Source organism: Sceloporus undulatus, chromosome 4 (assembly GCF_019175285.1).
Source record: "Sceloporus undulatus isolate JIND9_A2432 ecotype Alabama chromosome 4, SceUnd_v1.1, whole genome shotgun sequence".
In the NCBI taxonomy this organism is placed as follows: domain Eukaryota; kingdom Metazoa; phylum Chordata; class Lepidosauria; order Squamata; family Phrynosomatidae; genus Sceloporus; species Sceloporus undulatus.
This window is the reverse complement of record NC_056525.1, coordinates 150,683,297-150,697,326: the sequence shown is the minus strand read 5'-3', so window position 1 is coordinate 150,697,326 and position 14,030 is coordinate 150,683,297. Positions and strand designations below refer to the sequence as shown.

Sequence of the window (14,030 nt, the reverse complement as noted above, 5' to 3'; positions counted from 1 at the left end):
GGTTGCCTTTGCTCAGAGTGACTACTAGACTTTTCCTCCTGACTGCCATAATAATAACTGGAGAGAGAGGGGGGAGGGACCTGTTTCCAGGTAACTAGGGAAGGCACGCTATTGGCCCGCTTTGAGTGTGACTGACAGCAGGAGAAGCCCCGCCCCTGGAGAGCAGGGAGGCAGCGGGCTGGTTTGAAAGGCAGGCGGTTGTTATACCACCGCCGCTGCTGTTGTTGTTGTTGCCTTAGAGCCAGAAGCGCGCGGGCGGGCTCAGCAAGACGAGTGTCAGGACGAAGCCTCTGCGTGGCAGCGCCCCCGCCTCCTTCCAGAAGCGACGCGGGCGGGCGAATTCTTCTCTCTCAAATCAGCTTCTCCTCCAGAAGAGGAAGCAGCAGCAGCAGCAGCAGGAGCCATGGAGGAGGGGTAGCTGGAGCCCCGGCCTTCGCAGCAGCAGCAGCTGCTGCTCCTCCTCCTCCTTCTCCTCCTCCATGGCCTTCATGATGATGAGGAAGAAGAAGTTCAAGTTCCGCGTGGAGCTGGAGCTGGACGAGCTCTCCTCGGTGCCCTTCGTCAACGGGATCCTCTTCTGCAAGGTCCGGCTCCTGGACAGAGGAGGAGCAGGAGGAGGGTTCAGCGGGGAGTCCTCCAGGTCAGTCCCCACCAGCAGAAGAAGAAAGGCTGCATCCACACTGGAGAGATAACCCGGTTTGGTACCGCTCTAAGCCTCTTGCCTCAAGGCTGTGGGATTCTGGGAGTTGGAGCCCAGAGCGGCCCCACAGCAAACCCCAACTCCCAGAATTCCATAGCCTTGAGCCAGTGTGGATGCAGACGCAGAGGTAGAGATGCATGGATAGAGAGTCAGGGGTTGGACTCTATGACTCTGGAGACCAGGGTTCGAATCCAGACTCAGCCACATGGAAGCCACTGGGGGACCTTGGGCAATAAGTCACACTCTCTCAGCCTCAGAAGATGGCAATGGCAACCCCCCTTTGAGGGACCTTGCCCCTCCCTCAAAAAAGAGGCCCCAGGATAGGTTTCCCATATTGTCACCATAAGTCAAAAAAGATGACTTGGAGGCACACAACAACAACAACAACATACATGCATATATATATATATATATATAGAGAGAGAGAGAGAGAGAGAGAGAGAGTGTTGTTGTTGTTGTTGTTGTTGTTGTTGTTGTTAATATCCCCATGATAAGTTCACATTAGGGTCGCCATAAGTCAAAAATGACTTGGAGGCACACAACAACAACAACAACAACAACAGCCAGAGATACATATTTGTTGTATATATAGAACCAAGTCCCACTGAACTCAGCAGAGTTTAGTTCTTAGCACCCAAGTCCTGTTGTAAAAGTAAAGAGCAAGGACAACGTTCTTGAATCCAGCAAATGTCTAATATGCTGGATACACACTTGTGAAGATGACAGCTATAATACACACACACTTAGATGCATATTTGTTGTTGGTGTGTGCCTTCAAGTCGTTTCCAGCTTATGGCAGCCCTAAGGCAAACCTGTCATGAGGTTTTCTTGGTAAGATTTGTTCAGAGGCAGTTTGCCATTACCTTCCTCTGAAGCTGAGGGAGTGATATGTATTCTGTATTACATTTGTTGTTGTTGTTCAGACACTCGCACTCTTGGCCAGTTCAGCTTTTATTGCAAAAGCACTGAATAAGCGTAATTTTTGTTGCTCTCTTAATTCCTCAAAGCACCTGTTAAGAAGGCTGGGTGCTTCTTTTCCTCCCTTGGCCAGGAGAGATGTGATCCTTTTCTCCCTTCCAGATGCAAAACATATGTGTTTCTGTCAATGGGAGGTATAATTTCTGTCTTTCAGATAGGAATGGGGCTTGTTGTCAAATATTCCTGCGGTAGATAATGCGTGACAAGCAGTATGGTGTAGTGGTTTGGGTCTCTGGAGGCCAGGGTTGAAATCCCCACTTGACCCTGAAAACTCATGGGATGATCATGGGTGAATCACACACTCTCAGCTTCAGAGGAAGGCAACAGCAAATCTAATCTGAACAAATCTTGCCAAGTAAACCCCTTAGGGTCTCCATACGAAAAAGATGACTCGAAAGCACATAGCAACAACAATAATAGGCGATACATATTACAAAGCACCCACTTTCACACCTTGAAGAATTCAGGATGTGCAGTTCTTGCACAGTAACCTATGTCTGTCCGGTTGGTAGAGAACAGGAATCCTAGAAACTCTTGGGTCAAACTAATGGCTTTTTTGTCATAGCAATATGCTTAAATTGTGGAGATGATAGCAACAATATTTAAAAGTATAAACTTACAGTTAGTTTGCTTTCTGGTTCAGAAGTATTATCTGCATGGGAGTTTCTATTAATAATAATAATAATGTATTTATGAAAACTTACTAAACAGTTATCATTACAAATATTTAAAGACTACCATTTCTACTGTAATCTGATGCACTCTGTAACTGAATCTGGGTATGAAAGACCTGCCTGAAGATACCAATGTAGCCAAGGATGCAACTTTCCATTTTTAGTGGTCTCATTTGCTTTAACAGGGTTCTTTCTTATGAGAATGCGAACTTTCTAGTGTCTCTTAAACAAATGTTGTAAATGGGAATCAGTAAGAATAGCTGTGTCTATATAGAACTGTAAGCTAGGATTACAGGTAACTCGTGACTTGTGAACAAGCTGCATGCTGTTGCAGCCTTGCTTTACTCTTGTCTGCTAATGCAACTCTTAAAACAAACCTGAGATGGTTTGGTTAGTGTTTTCATCTCGCTTGTTGCTTCCTTCACAAGATAGAACTGCAATCCAGGGTCTGTGCGAGATTTATTGTTAAGAACAATAAATTGCTATTTACTCTTACAATAAATTGTTCTTAACAGTAAGAACAGTGTCTTGAAGCAAAAGGCCATAAACTTCAGTTTGGATAACATACTAATCCATGCATTGAGAACTTCTACTCCATGACCCAGAAGTAGACTGCAAAATACTCCACCCAGCCTGTATTTAAATAACATTTTCTTAAGCATTCAAACTGTTACACGGACTTTACAGAGATGGGCTAGCACCCTGTTGCACTGGGACTTACTACTGGAGACATTGGAGGAACTGAACTGTGCTTTGAATGCTTGATGCAAAAATATCCTGCTTCCTAAAAATTGCACGCAGCCCTCATAACTTTGCTTTGTCCCCACTTACTCCCACACACATCAGTTATCCTGCCCATTGCTAAATGGGGCTTCAGCATCTACCAGTTTGGAGTGTGGCCACAAAATGAAAACATTTCCCCATCCCTGGTTTGTTTAGCAGTTGTGCTAGGAAGGAGTGAATAGGAGAGAGATGAGCAAGTGAGGGCAAATGCATTGTGTGCAATAGCATAGCTGTTACCTAGAGAGTTATTCAGAATTCAACTTGTGACATGCAAATTGCAGCTGTTACCATCTGTGGCTGCATACAGGTTTAATTTTTGGAAAGGCGTAGCAGCCTAGATTAGAACAGTGATTCCGCTTGGGGTGCTGCAAAGATCCAGGGGGCAGTGAGAGGGAAAGGGGGCAGCAGGGGAGCTTTTAATCAAAGTATTGTGCAAGAAAGACAAGGGCAACCAGTGGCCTTTAGGGCCATGGTGGGGGTGAAGGTTGTATAAAACCTCTTTTCAGGGTAGCCTCACAGATTGCTTTGTGTGGTGGTGCCTCCCACTCTTTACCTCCCCACACATGCTCACTCCCTTAGCCATGTCTTTTAGATAGTAGTGGCGGTTGGGAAATTAGTAGTAGTGGCAGCAGGAGAGAAGTGGCAGCTAAAAGCAGCTTTAAAATTTGGGACCCTACATAATCTTTGTGCATTGTGTCAGGACTTGGCTGGCAGGTCAGAGTCGCACTGCTGTTTCTGCTTCTTTCATTGGACAGGCTGAGAGAAGAGATCGCTGAAGAAACTGTTTGTGGGCGTGGGACATTTGAAGCTATGTGGAGAAGTCAGGTCTCGGGGAAGGAGTATCTGGGGTCAGTTCTTGGAAGAGTCTTTTGCCTTGGAACAGCTGCAGTAGTTAAAATCTCTCCATTTCCTTGTCCATGCCAGTCTTTAGTCCAGAACATGTGGCCTCTGTAAGCCCCTTACCCACATTAGCTGCGCCCCTGTCCACCCCAACAGAGAAGGATTGAGAGTTCCTTCCTCACTGGGAGAAGCTTCTCCCTTTTGTACCTTGTTATTTTGGGAATAATAACTGAGCAACGGCCATGAGACCCTTTGACTCCTGCTGGCCCTTGCCACAAGGCAATGGCATCACTAGGATTGGCGTTACTTGCTGCAATAACGCATGTCACCCTCCATTGACCTCCTCCCCTACCAGACCATACAGAATCCTTAGTATATTTTTTGTAATAATGTTACACCTTAATAATGCCATATATCACTGAATGTAATGGCAATAGTGGTGACACAAACAGCTCCTAAATAACTTCTTTGTCATCCTAACTTCTGAAGCTCGAGGAGGCTGTCTCCCATTCACACAAGAAACTCCAGCTTTGTGAGTGGGATGCTGGAGGAATCCAGGGATTCTTTCTCCTCCTATTTACTATAGTGGAAGACTGTTGTTAGAACGGGTGACAGCAGCCTCCAGCTTTGTAAGTAGGGTACAGGAAGAAATCCAAGGATTCTTCCTCCTCTTAATTTCCAAAGCAGGAGGCTGGGGTGTCAATGGGTGACAGCAGCCTCCGGCTCCCAAAGCAGGAAGCAGAATTGACACAACAGCCTTCTGCTTTGGGAGTTAAGAGGATGAAGAATCCTTGGATTCTTCCTGCACTCCACTCCTGAAGCTGGAGGCTCTTGTGTCAATGGCAGACAGCAATAGCATTTACATTTCTATATCACTTCATAGTGAACTCAGCACTCTCTAAGCAGTTTAGAGTGTGTAAGCCAGTTGCCCCCAACATGCTGGGTATTCGTTTTACTGACTTATGAAAGGATGGAAGAAGGCTGAGTCACCTGTAGCCCTCTGGGATCGAACTCACAACGTTGTGGCTGCTGTGCCGACATTTACCACTGCACCACCAGGGCTCCTTTTGGAAGAAACAGGGCGTAGGAGTAACATACCTTATAAGTTATGAGGAGCTCAGCAGAAGAGAAGGTATGGACCGATAGTGGGACAAACAAGGCCTCTCCTTTCTCTGCTCACTGGGATTCAAACATCCTCTGAGAGAAGAGGAGGAGACATGGCAGTTCTTTCTGGGTTCTTCCATCTTTATGGTATGGCCTGGCCCCATACCATTCCTTCCTCACACTCACTGGCTCCTTGATTCTCCTGCTTACTTTACCATCTCTCATGGATGGGGCCAGGTCATACCATAAGGATATCATTCCTTCTCTTCTGCTGAACTTCTTGTGTCTTATGAGGTATGTTAATACTATGCCCACTTTCTTCCAAAAGGCAGACATTTAGGGAGCAACAGTGGCATTACTAGGATGGTGGTCATGGTGTTATCCGATGCAGCCTGTACTCACCTATACCACCTAGTGATGCCTCTACCACAAGGCTGGCATGGGCATGAGGCTTTTCAGTCACTTAATAATAATAATAATAATAATAATAATAGATATTTGTATACCGCTTTCCTACGATCAAGTGGTTTACCAGCATACATATGCATATAACACAAAAGGCAGTAACAAAAAAAACCTCTGCCTCTCCCCTCAAGATGCGGTCGGGGGAGGGCTCTTCAACTTGGCAGGCAGAGGCCTTGTGTGTTTCTTGCCTGCTTCCCTCCCTCAGATGGAGGTCGGGAGGGCTCTTCAACTTGGCGGCAGAGCCTGTTGTTTCTTGCCTGCTCTCCTCCCCAAGATGGAGTCGGGGGGAGGCTCTCAACTTGGCAGGCAGAGGCCGTTGTTTCTCTCTGCTCCTCCCCTCAGATGGGGTCGGGGAGGGCTCTCAACTTGGCAGGCAAGAGGCCTGTTGTTTCTTCCTGTTCTCTCCCCTCAAGAGGGTGGTCGGGGAGAGGGCTCTTCAACTTGGCAGGCAGAGGCCGGTTTGTTTCTTGCCTGCTTCTCTCCCCTCAAGATGTGGTCGGGGGAGGGCTCTTCAACTTGGCAGGCAGAGGCCGTGTGTTTCTTGCCTGCTCTCTTCTCTCTCCCCTCAGAATGGAGGTCGGGGGTAGGCTCTTCTTCTTGGCAGGCAGAGGCCTGTTGTTCTGCTTGCCCTGCTTCTCTCCCCTCAAGATGGAGGTCGGGGGGAGGACTCTTCTTCAACTTGGCAGGCAGAGGCCTGTTGTTTCTTGCCTGCTTCTCCCCCTCAAGATGGAGGTCGGGGGGAGGGCTCTTCTCGTCTGTGGCAGGCAGAGGCCTGTTGTTTCTTGCCTGCTTCTCTCCCCTCAAGATGGCGGTCGGGGGAGGCTCTTCTTCTTGGCAGGCCGAGGCCGGTTGTTTCTTGGCCTTGTCTCTCACCCTCAAGATGGAGGTCGGGGGGAGGGCCTCTTCTTCTGGCAGGCAAGGCCGGTGTTTTCTTGCCTGCTTCTCTCTCCCCCTCAAGATGGAGGTCGGGGAGGGCTCTTCTTCGTTGGCAGGCAGAGGCCTGTTTGTTCTTGGCCTGCGTCTCTCCCTCAAGATGGCGGGTCGGGGAGTTCTCTCTTCTGGCAGGCAAGGCCTGTTGTGTTCTTGCCTGCTTCTCTCCCCTCAAGATGGCGGTCGGGGGAGGCTCTTCAACTTGGCAGGCAGAGGCCTGTTGTTTCTTGCCTGCTTCTCTCCCCTCAAGATGGCGCGGGGGAGGGCCTTCAACTTGGCAGGCAGAGGCCTGTTTGTTTCTTGCCCTGCTTCTCTCTCACCCTCAAGATGGAGGTCGGGGGAGGGCTCTTCAACTTGGCAGGCAGGGCTGTTGTTTCTTGCCCTGCTTCTCTCCCCTCAAGATGGCGGTCGGGGGAGGGCTCTTCTCTTGGCCAGGCAGAGGCCTGGGTTTCGCTTGCTGCTTCTCTCCCCTCAGGATGGCGGTCGGGGGAGGGCTCTTCACTTGGCGGCAGAGGCCTGTTTTTTCTTGCCTGCTTCTCTCCCTCAAGATGGCGGTCGGGGGAGGGCTTTCTTCTTGGCAGGCAGAGGCCTTTTGTACTTTGCCTGTTCTCTCCCCTCAGAGGGAGGGTCGGGGGAGGGCTCTTCTTCTTGGCAGGACAGAGGCCTGTTGTTCTTGTCCTGCTTCTCTCCCCTCAAGATGGCGGTCGGGGAGGGCTCTTCTTCTTCAAGCAGAGGCACTGTTGTTTTCTTGCTGCTTTCTTCTCCCCTCAGGATGGCGGTCGGGGAGGGGCTCTTCTTCTTGGCAGGCAGAGGCCTGTTGTTTCTTGCCTGCTTCTCTCCCCTCAAGATGGCGGTCGGGAGTGCCTTCTTGGCAGGCAGAGGCCGTTGTTTCTTGCTGCTTTCTTCCCTCAGATGGGGTCGGGGGAGGCTCTTCTTTTGGCAGGCAGAGGCCTGTTGTTCTTTGCTTCTCTCCCTCAAGATGGCGGTCGGGGAGGGCACTTCAACTTGGCAGGCAGAGGCCTGTTGTTTCTTGCCTGCTTCTCTCCCCTCAAGATGGCGGTCGGGGGAGGGCTCTCTTCTTGGCAGGCAGAGGCCTGTTGTTTCTTCTGCCCTTCTCTCCCTCAAGATGGCGGTCGGAGAGACGCTTCTTCTTGGCAGGCAGAGCCGTTGTTTCTTGCTGCTTCTCTCCCCTCAAGATGGCGGTCGGGGGAGGGTCTTCTTCTTGGCAAGCAGAGGCCTGTGTTTCTTGCCTGCTTCTCCTCCCCCTCAAGATGGAGGTCGGGGGAGGGCTCTTCTTCTGGCAGGCAGAGGCCTGTTGTTTCTTGCCCTCTCTCCCCTCAAGATGTGGTCGGGGGAGGGCCTTCTTCTTGCAGGCAGAGGCCTGTTGTTTCTTGCCTGCTTTCTCCCCTCAGATGGTGGTCGGGGGGGGGCTCTTCTCTTGGCAGGCAGAGGCCTGTTGTTTCTTGCCTGCTTCTCTCCCCTCAAGATGGCAGTCAATACTCTCAGCCAGATACTCAAGTTGCTTCTCCCAAGAATAGGCGGGTGGCAAAGGGAGCAGCAATGGAGAGAAGCAGGAGCAGTAGCCCAGAAAAGTGTGGGAACCCAGGCTTAGAACATACTGTCTGCTTTAATGTTTTTCAAACTTTATAAACTTTGAGACTGAGTTATAAAAATGAAGATTTTTACATTTTGATTCTCTTCTGTGTCTCATAAGTTTTTTGAAATCACTCTTAATAATGTGAACCTCATTTATCTTTTTGGTACCTCATGAGTCAATGACTGGATTAAGAAAGAGTGTCTAGTTGGGCTGCTGCCAGACTACAGAATTAATGCAATTTGACACTACTTTATCTATCATGGCTCCATCCTATGGAATCGTGGGATTTGTATTTTGTTGTGGCACCAGAGTTTTTTGACAGAGAAAACTAAATACAGTATCTCCCAAAACTACAAACCTCAGAGTTCCATAGCATTGAGCCTAGGGCTTCATCTGCCCTGCAGAAATAATACAGTTTGACACTGCTTTAACTGCCATGCCTCAATGTTATGGAATTCTGGGATCTGTATTTTTGAGAGATATTTAGTCTTCTCTGTCAGAGAGCTCTGGTGCCACAACAAACTAGAAATCCTCGGATTCCATAGAATGGGACCATGACAATTAAAGCAGTGTCTACTGCACTAATTCTGCAGTGTGGCATCAGTGGCATTTACCCATCCAGAACCAAAGCTCTCTGTTTTAACTCAAATTTATATTAGGATTTCTCAGGATATTCTACCCATACCATCTCATTCTTATTTGTTGAAATGCTGTTGATCTATGCTACAGCACAATTGCTTTGGATTTAGGGTTGACTTTTTTTTTTGTTGAGTTGTTAAAATCAGGAGTATAAAGTGACAAAGGGAACTTATTTTGGGGCCACATTACACGCTGCATGATTTTAGGTGGATGCCTCGGTATGCATTTTTAACCTTCTGTGCTTCGAGAAGAATCTGTGGCCTGTTACAGACAGCCAAAATAAAGCTGCTTCGAGTCACAGTGGAGGTATGGTGTTTCAATGATGCATGCATCCTAAGAGTCCAGAAGCCACACCAAAGCCACACTCCAGTCCTTAGGGCTGGAGCATGGCTTTGGTGCGACTTCTGGACTCTTAGGACGCATGCATCATTGAAACACCGTACCTCCACAGTGACTCGAAGCAGCTTTATTTTGGCTGTCTGTAACAGGCCTGTGTTTTCTAAAAAAAAAAACACCATGGAATGGCCCTTTGTCATGTGCAAATGAATTGAAATATGTCTGAAATGCAGGACTTGGAAAGTCCTGTCTACCCCTTCCAACCTTTTGTGTATTTTGGGGCTTTCATTTGACATTAAGGATATTTATCGTTTGCATTTCTTGGGTTGCTATTGTTAGTGTAAACTGGCAGTGTAGGTGGGGAAAGTAATGCTGGAACTAACCATTCCATAGTGTTCTGCGGTGCTGGCATACTACAGTACTGGGTTTTATTATTAGGCTCTGGTCCATAAAGCCTTCTTTCCTGGCACAGTAAACAGTCTTAAAGTGATAGTACTGCATTGTGGGCTAATTATTCTGGTATCCAACCTTCCTCAATTTCAGATGTATAATCTTAGATGTACTCGGCAATAAATGAAATCATACATTTTTAAAATTGGAAAAATCTTTTTCTTTTCACTTTCACACTTTTCTGAGTTCAGCATGACTTATCTTAAAGCTGATTTTAAAAAAACATAGATCAATATGGTTTGGCCACAGAAATGGAAATCATAAGAAAAGTATGATTTGATTGTGAGTTCCTGCATGGCAGGGGTTGGACTGGATGGCCCTTGTGGGATCTTCCAACTCTGTGATGCTATGATTCTAAGGACTGGTCAAAGAAAAAGCCATCCCTGGATATATTTTGGAAGAAACGTCACTTGGTCTCTAGAAGGTTCAAAATGTTTTTGTTTGCTTATGCAAGGCTTGCATGATGTGATTGTTTCATATTTCATATGCGGTTCTGTGTGTGCTCCGTCAAGTCGCTTGTTGACCTATGAGAACACTGTGAATTTCATCGAGTTTTCTTAGGCAAAGGAATAGTGAGAGGTGGTTTTGCCAGTTCCATCTTCTAAAATACAGTATAGCCTACAGAACCTGGTATTCATTGTTAGTCTTCCATCCAAGTATAGCCACAGCTGACCCTGCTTAGCTTCCAAGATCAGACAAAAAATGGTTCCTTTTGGGTATTTAATCATCACAGTCAACTGTAAAGGTTCATGAAGTAACAACAAAAAGATTTTGGGAGGGCTGCATGTTCCCTACATCTAGTACAGGAAGATGGTTGTGGTCTGCGACAAGTTTCTTCGAGATGAAGTGCCAAATAAAAATGCCATCTTCTTCCAAGATGGAGAAGATTCTGACTAGGTGGCTCTCGCTACTAATGCAGAGCTTTCCTGTTTTTGAAGAAGAAACAGTACTGTATGCATAAAAGAGCTCTTGGCTGCCATATATTTCACTATACACTATATATACAGCTTAATGAAAGAAGTAGATGTGTTCCTGAGCATTACCTCTTTATTGAAAAGTGTGGCACCACACTTTTTGTCCAAAACTAACAATACAGTCAACCCTTGACTTATCTTATAAGCCCCCTTGGGTCCTTTTCTCAGAGAAAGGTGGCATACAAATTAAGTAAATAAATAAAATAAATAAATTTGTGGGGTTAGGGGCACGAGACCCCCATGAAAGTGTGCACATGTGACATGACACTCATGAATAACCAAATTTGCGAGTGTCAAGGCCACAAAAGTGGTTGGACCACTGTACTGCATATGAAGCCTATTATATACCCTAAAAGGCACCAGATTCCATCTGATCTTGGAAGGTAACAACCTCAACAGACCAGCGATAACGGCTGACATTGAGGTGGAGTGAGGCGTGGCATCAGCACAATGGATGCCCCAACTCCACCCCTATGCGGACATGACATCGCGCACCACACCTCACAGTGGGTGGTATCACGACACCCCTCTGGCGCTGTGTCCAGATGATGCAGCACCAAAGGAGCACCAAAAAGATGTGTCACTGGCGGCTATGGCACCCTTCCCTTAGCACAAAAAGGAGGAAAGGCTGGATTGGAGCTGCGGCATGTAGTAGTCCTGGGCTGCTCAGGGCTTGATTGGGGCTGGAACCACTACAAGCCGTTGTTCTGTTTGATTCTCATATTTCAGAGGAAGGGACTCTCAAAACCACCTCGTAGTACAGTGGGCCCTTGGGGTTTGGTCCTGGGAACCCAGTGGATATAAGAATCAATGGATGCTGAAGTCCCATGCTAAATAATGGGGTAGTAAAATGGTAAAACCAAGTTTGCTTTTGGGGGGGAAATTTGGGGAATATTTTCAGGCTGTGGATGGCTGAATCCATGGATGCACAATCTTTGGCTACAGAAGCTAGCTGTATTCATGGGGTCACCATAAGCTGGCAGATGACTTGAATGCACACACACATACACACCCAGCATATGAAATGAAACAAACAGGTCAGGTAAGCCTTACATAAGTAAACAAAAACATTTTGAACCCTTTAGAGACCACTTGATGCTTCTTCCAAAATGCATCCAGGGACAACTTCTTTGATCAGCCTTCACTTTTCCTATGATTCCTGTTTTTGTGTCCAAACATAGAGATCTGTGGGGGTTTTTAAATAATGTAGGATAGTTGGTGCGGTGGGCTAATCTGTTTTCTCCCTTTTATTTCTGTTTTGTTCTTCATGTTTGCTCAGCAAGAGATTTTGAAGGCAGATGCTGTTTACCTTGCCTGTTGTAGGCAGGCACACACAGATACAGTAGGATGGGCTAGAGTAGATTCCTACTGTTTTCAAGCTCAAACTACTGCATTGTTTCTTAAAGACATGCTTTTTGAATCTGGCAGAGAAAATATCTGTTTTTCTCATCCTCCTTAATCATCCTCCCTGGGCCAGTGGTGTTTACAGGGAGAAAAGACAGGCTGGACAGATATAAAAAGACTGTATTAAAACAAACTTCTTAGTGTACACCTGTCTTTTCAGTGCTATTTACATGATAGTCATCTTATATTTGAAATCTAGCTTTCCATTCAGAAGTTAACTGCATTTTCATATAGAAAAAGTATGAAAATTGATGCTATTTCCTGTGAGAGGCACATTTTACTGGCAAATGGCTTGAATTTATTTAGTGCAGCAGAATAAATCCAGCTGTGAGGACTTGGCTGAATTCCCTTTTGTCATATGCAAGAGAACTATCAGCTGAATGCTTTTTTGAAAGCAGAAGGCAGAACTGAGTGCCAGTATATGGAAATTTGTGCACCAATATGGAGAAATCAAGTAACAGTTTTGTTTCTGGTAGTTTCCAAATAGTTTAATTTCTAAGTATGTACATAAATAAGAGAAGAAAAAATGGTAAATCCTCCATTTCAAAGACTTATTATACTTGTTGAATCCTTTTTTTTCCCAGTATAGAGTGCTGTGAGAGAAGCATTAGGTTTTAACAATATTTTCCTGTTTACTGCAAGCTTGACTGAATTATTTGTATTTACATTTGCAGATGGAAATACTTTAGGCATTGCTCTCTGGAATGAAATTGGCTCTTGTTCTTTTTCCAAGGCAGTATTAAAAGTACCGGTATGCATTTTAACAATATCTTTACCCTTTGGTACCAATGCTTTTTTTCTCATTTTGAAAGGTCAAAATGCATTGTCTGATGCTTTGTTACTGCCAATAAGCATATAGTGGAGCAAAACTATGGAGATATTTAAAAGTACAGTAAGCACAATACCGTAAATTAAGATGAAAGATGTGTGGTTTCTTGTGACACAAAACTGAATGTTTTATTTCAGAAATTAGCAAATGAAAAGGAGCATAATGTGTTGGTTTATGTCTGCAACTATTCCGGAGGTGTCCGCATTACAGATATCATCCTAACAAGATAAAGCATGAGGTCAATTTATCTGTTGTCCCTTCTAAATTAAATATGTGTCCGAATGCAAGCTGTGTGCTATCATAATTCTGTCTCCAGGCAGAAATAAAACCATTTATCCTAACTTGAATTAACCTCTCTGCATTGATGCCTGAAAATAAAAATACTAAGCACTGATCATGTTATTTTGAACATTGAAGTACTGTGCTTTACATATGCTGTAAAGTACTTCAAAATATGAAAAATAAATATTATTCACATACTGCAGATATGGTAAATTCATAGCAGTAAAGTTAAAGCAGAGACGGTTCCATTTGGGATTTCCTAATGCTTTCTCCAGCCTTGAAGGATGCTTCATTCAGGGACGTAGCCAGGATTTTGGGAAGGGGGGGATCCAGATTAAGTGCCACCATTATAATGGGCCTTGGGTGCGGCGGTGCAGCAGCACGCACCATTCATTGTATCTAACGGAAGGGGGTCCGGACCCCATGGCTACGTCTCTGCTTCATTGCTGTTGAACTCGAGACCTATGTACAGTGGGTTTTTTGATATTCTAAGGGCCCATACAGACAGGCCAAAATAAAGCTGCTTTGGGTCACTTTGGAAGTATGCTGTTTAAATGATGCATGCGTCCTAAGAGTCTGGAAGCCACGCCAGAGCCATGCTCCGGTCTTAAGGACTGGACTACAGCTTTAGCACAGCCTTCTGGCTTCTTAGGACACATGCATTGTTTAAATAGCATACTTCCAAAGTGGCCCAAAGCAGCTTTATTTTGGCCTGTCTGTATGGGGCCTAAGATAGTAGATTTTAAAACTGTTGCTCCAATGTGGGCAATGTATTCATTATTTTCTAGTGAGAATTAATAAACTGGGTAAGGCAAAATGTCACTTTCAGTGCTTACAATGGGCAAGATGCTGGTAGAGTAGCAGAATCCAGTAGGATTTGATCCTGCTTCCACTGCAGCATCCTGTAACTGCAAGGGGTTTCAGGAAGCAAGGAAGGAAAGGAGAGGTAATTGCAGCCACCAGTGGCATATTATATTCAGCATAGGGTCTTACTGTACATTGCAGCTTTTAAATGAATTTATTAGTAGATCTGATTCTGATAAAA

General features: G+C 45.7%; 1 protein-coding gene across 2 annotated transcripts in view; it reads left to right on the top strand.

The window, feature by feature from the left end:
* Positions 1-241: 241 nt before the first annotated feature.
* The window catches only part of FAM102B (family with sequence similarity 102 member B), a 41,987-nt gene continuing 28,198 nt past the window's right edge, over positions 242-14,030 (top strand). The window contains exon 1 of one of the 2 annotated variants that reach the window (XM_042464416.1): positions 242-640. In XM_042464416.1, coding sequence (XP_042320350.1) covers positions 480-640 — 161 coding nt within the window. In that variant the 5' untranslated portion in view covers positions 242-479. The remainder of the gene's footprint in view (positions 641-14,030) is intronic. The other variant, XM_042464415.1, reaches the window with a different exon arrangement.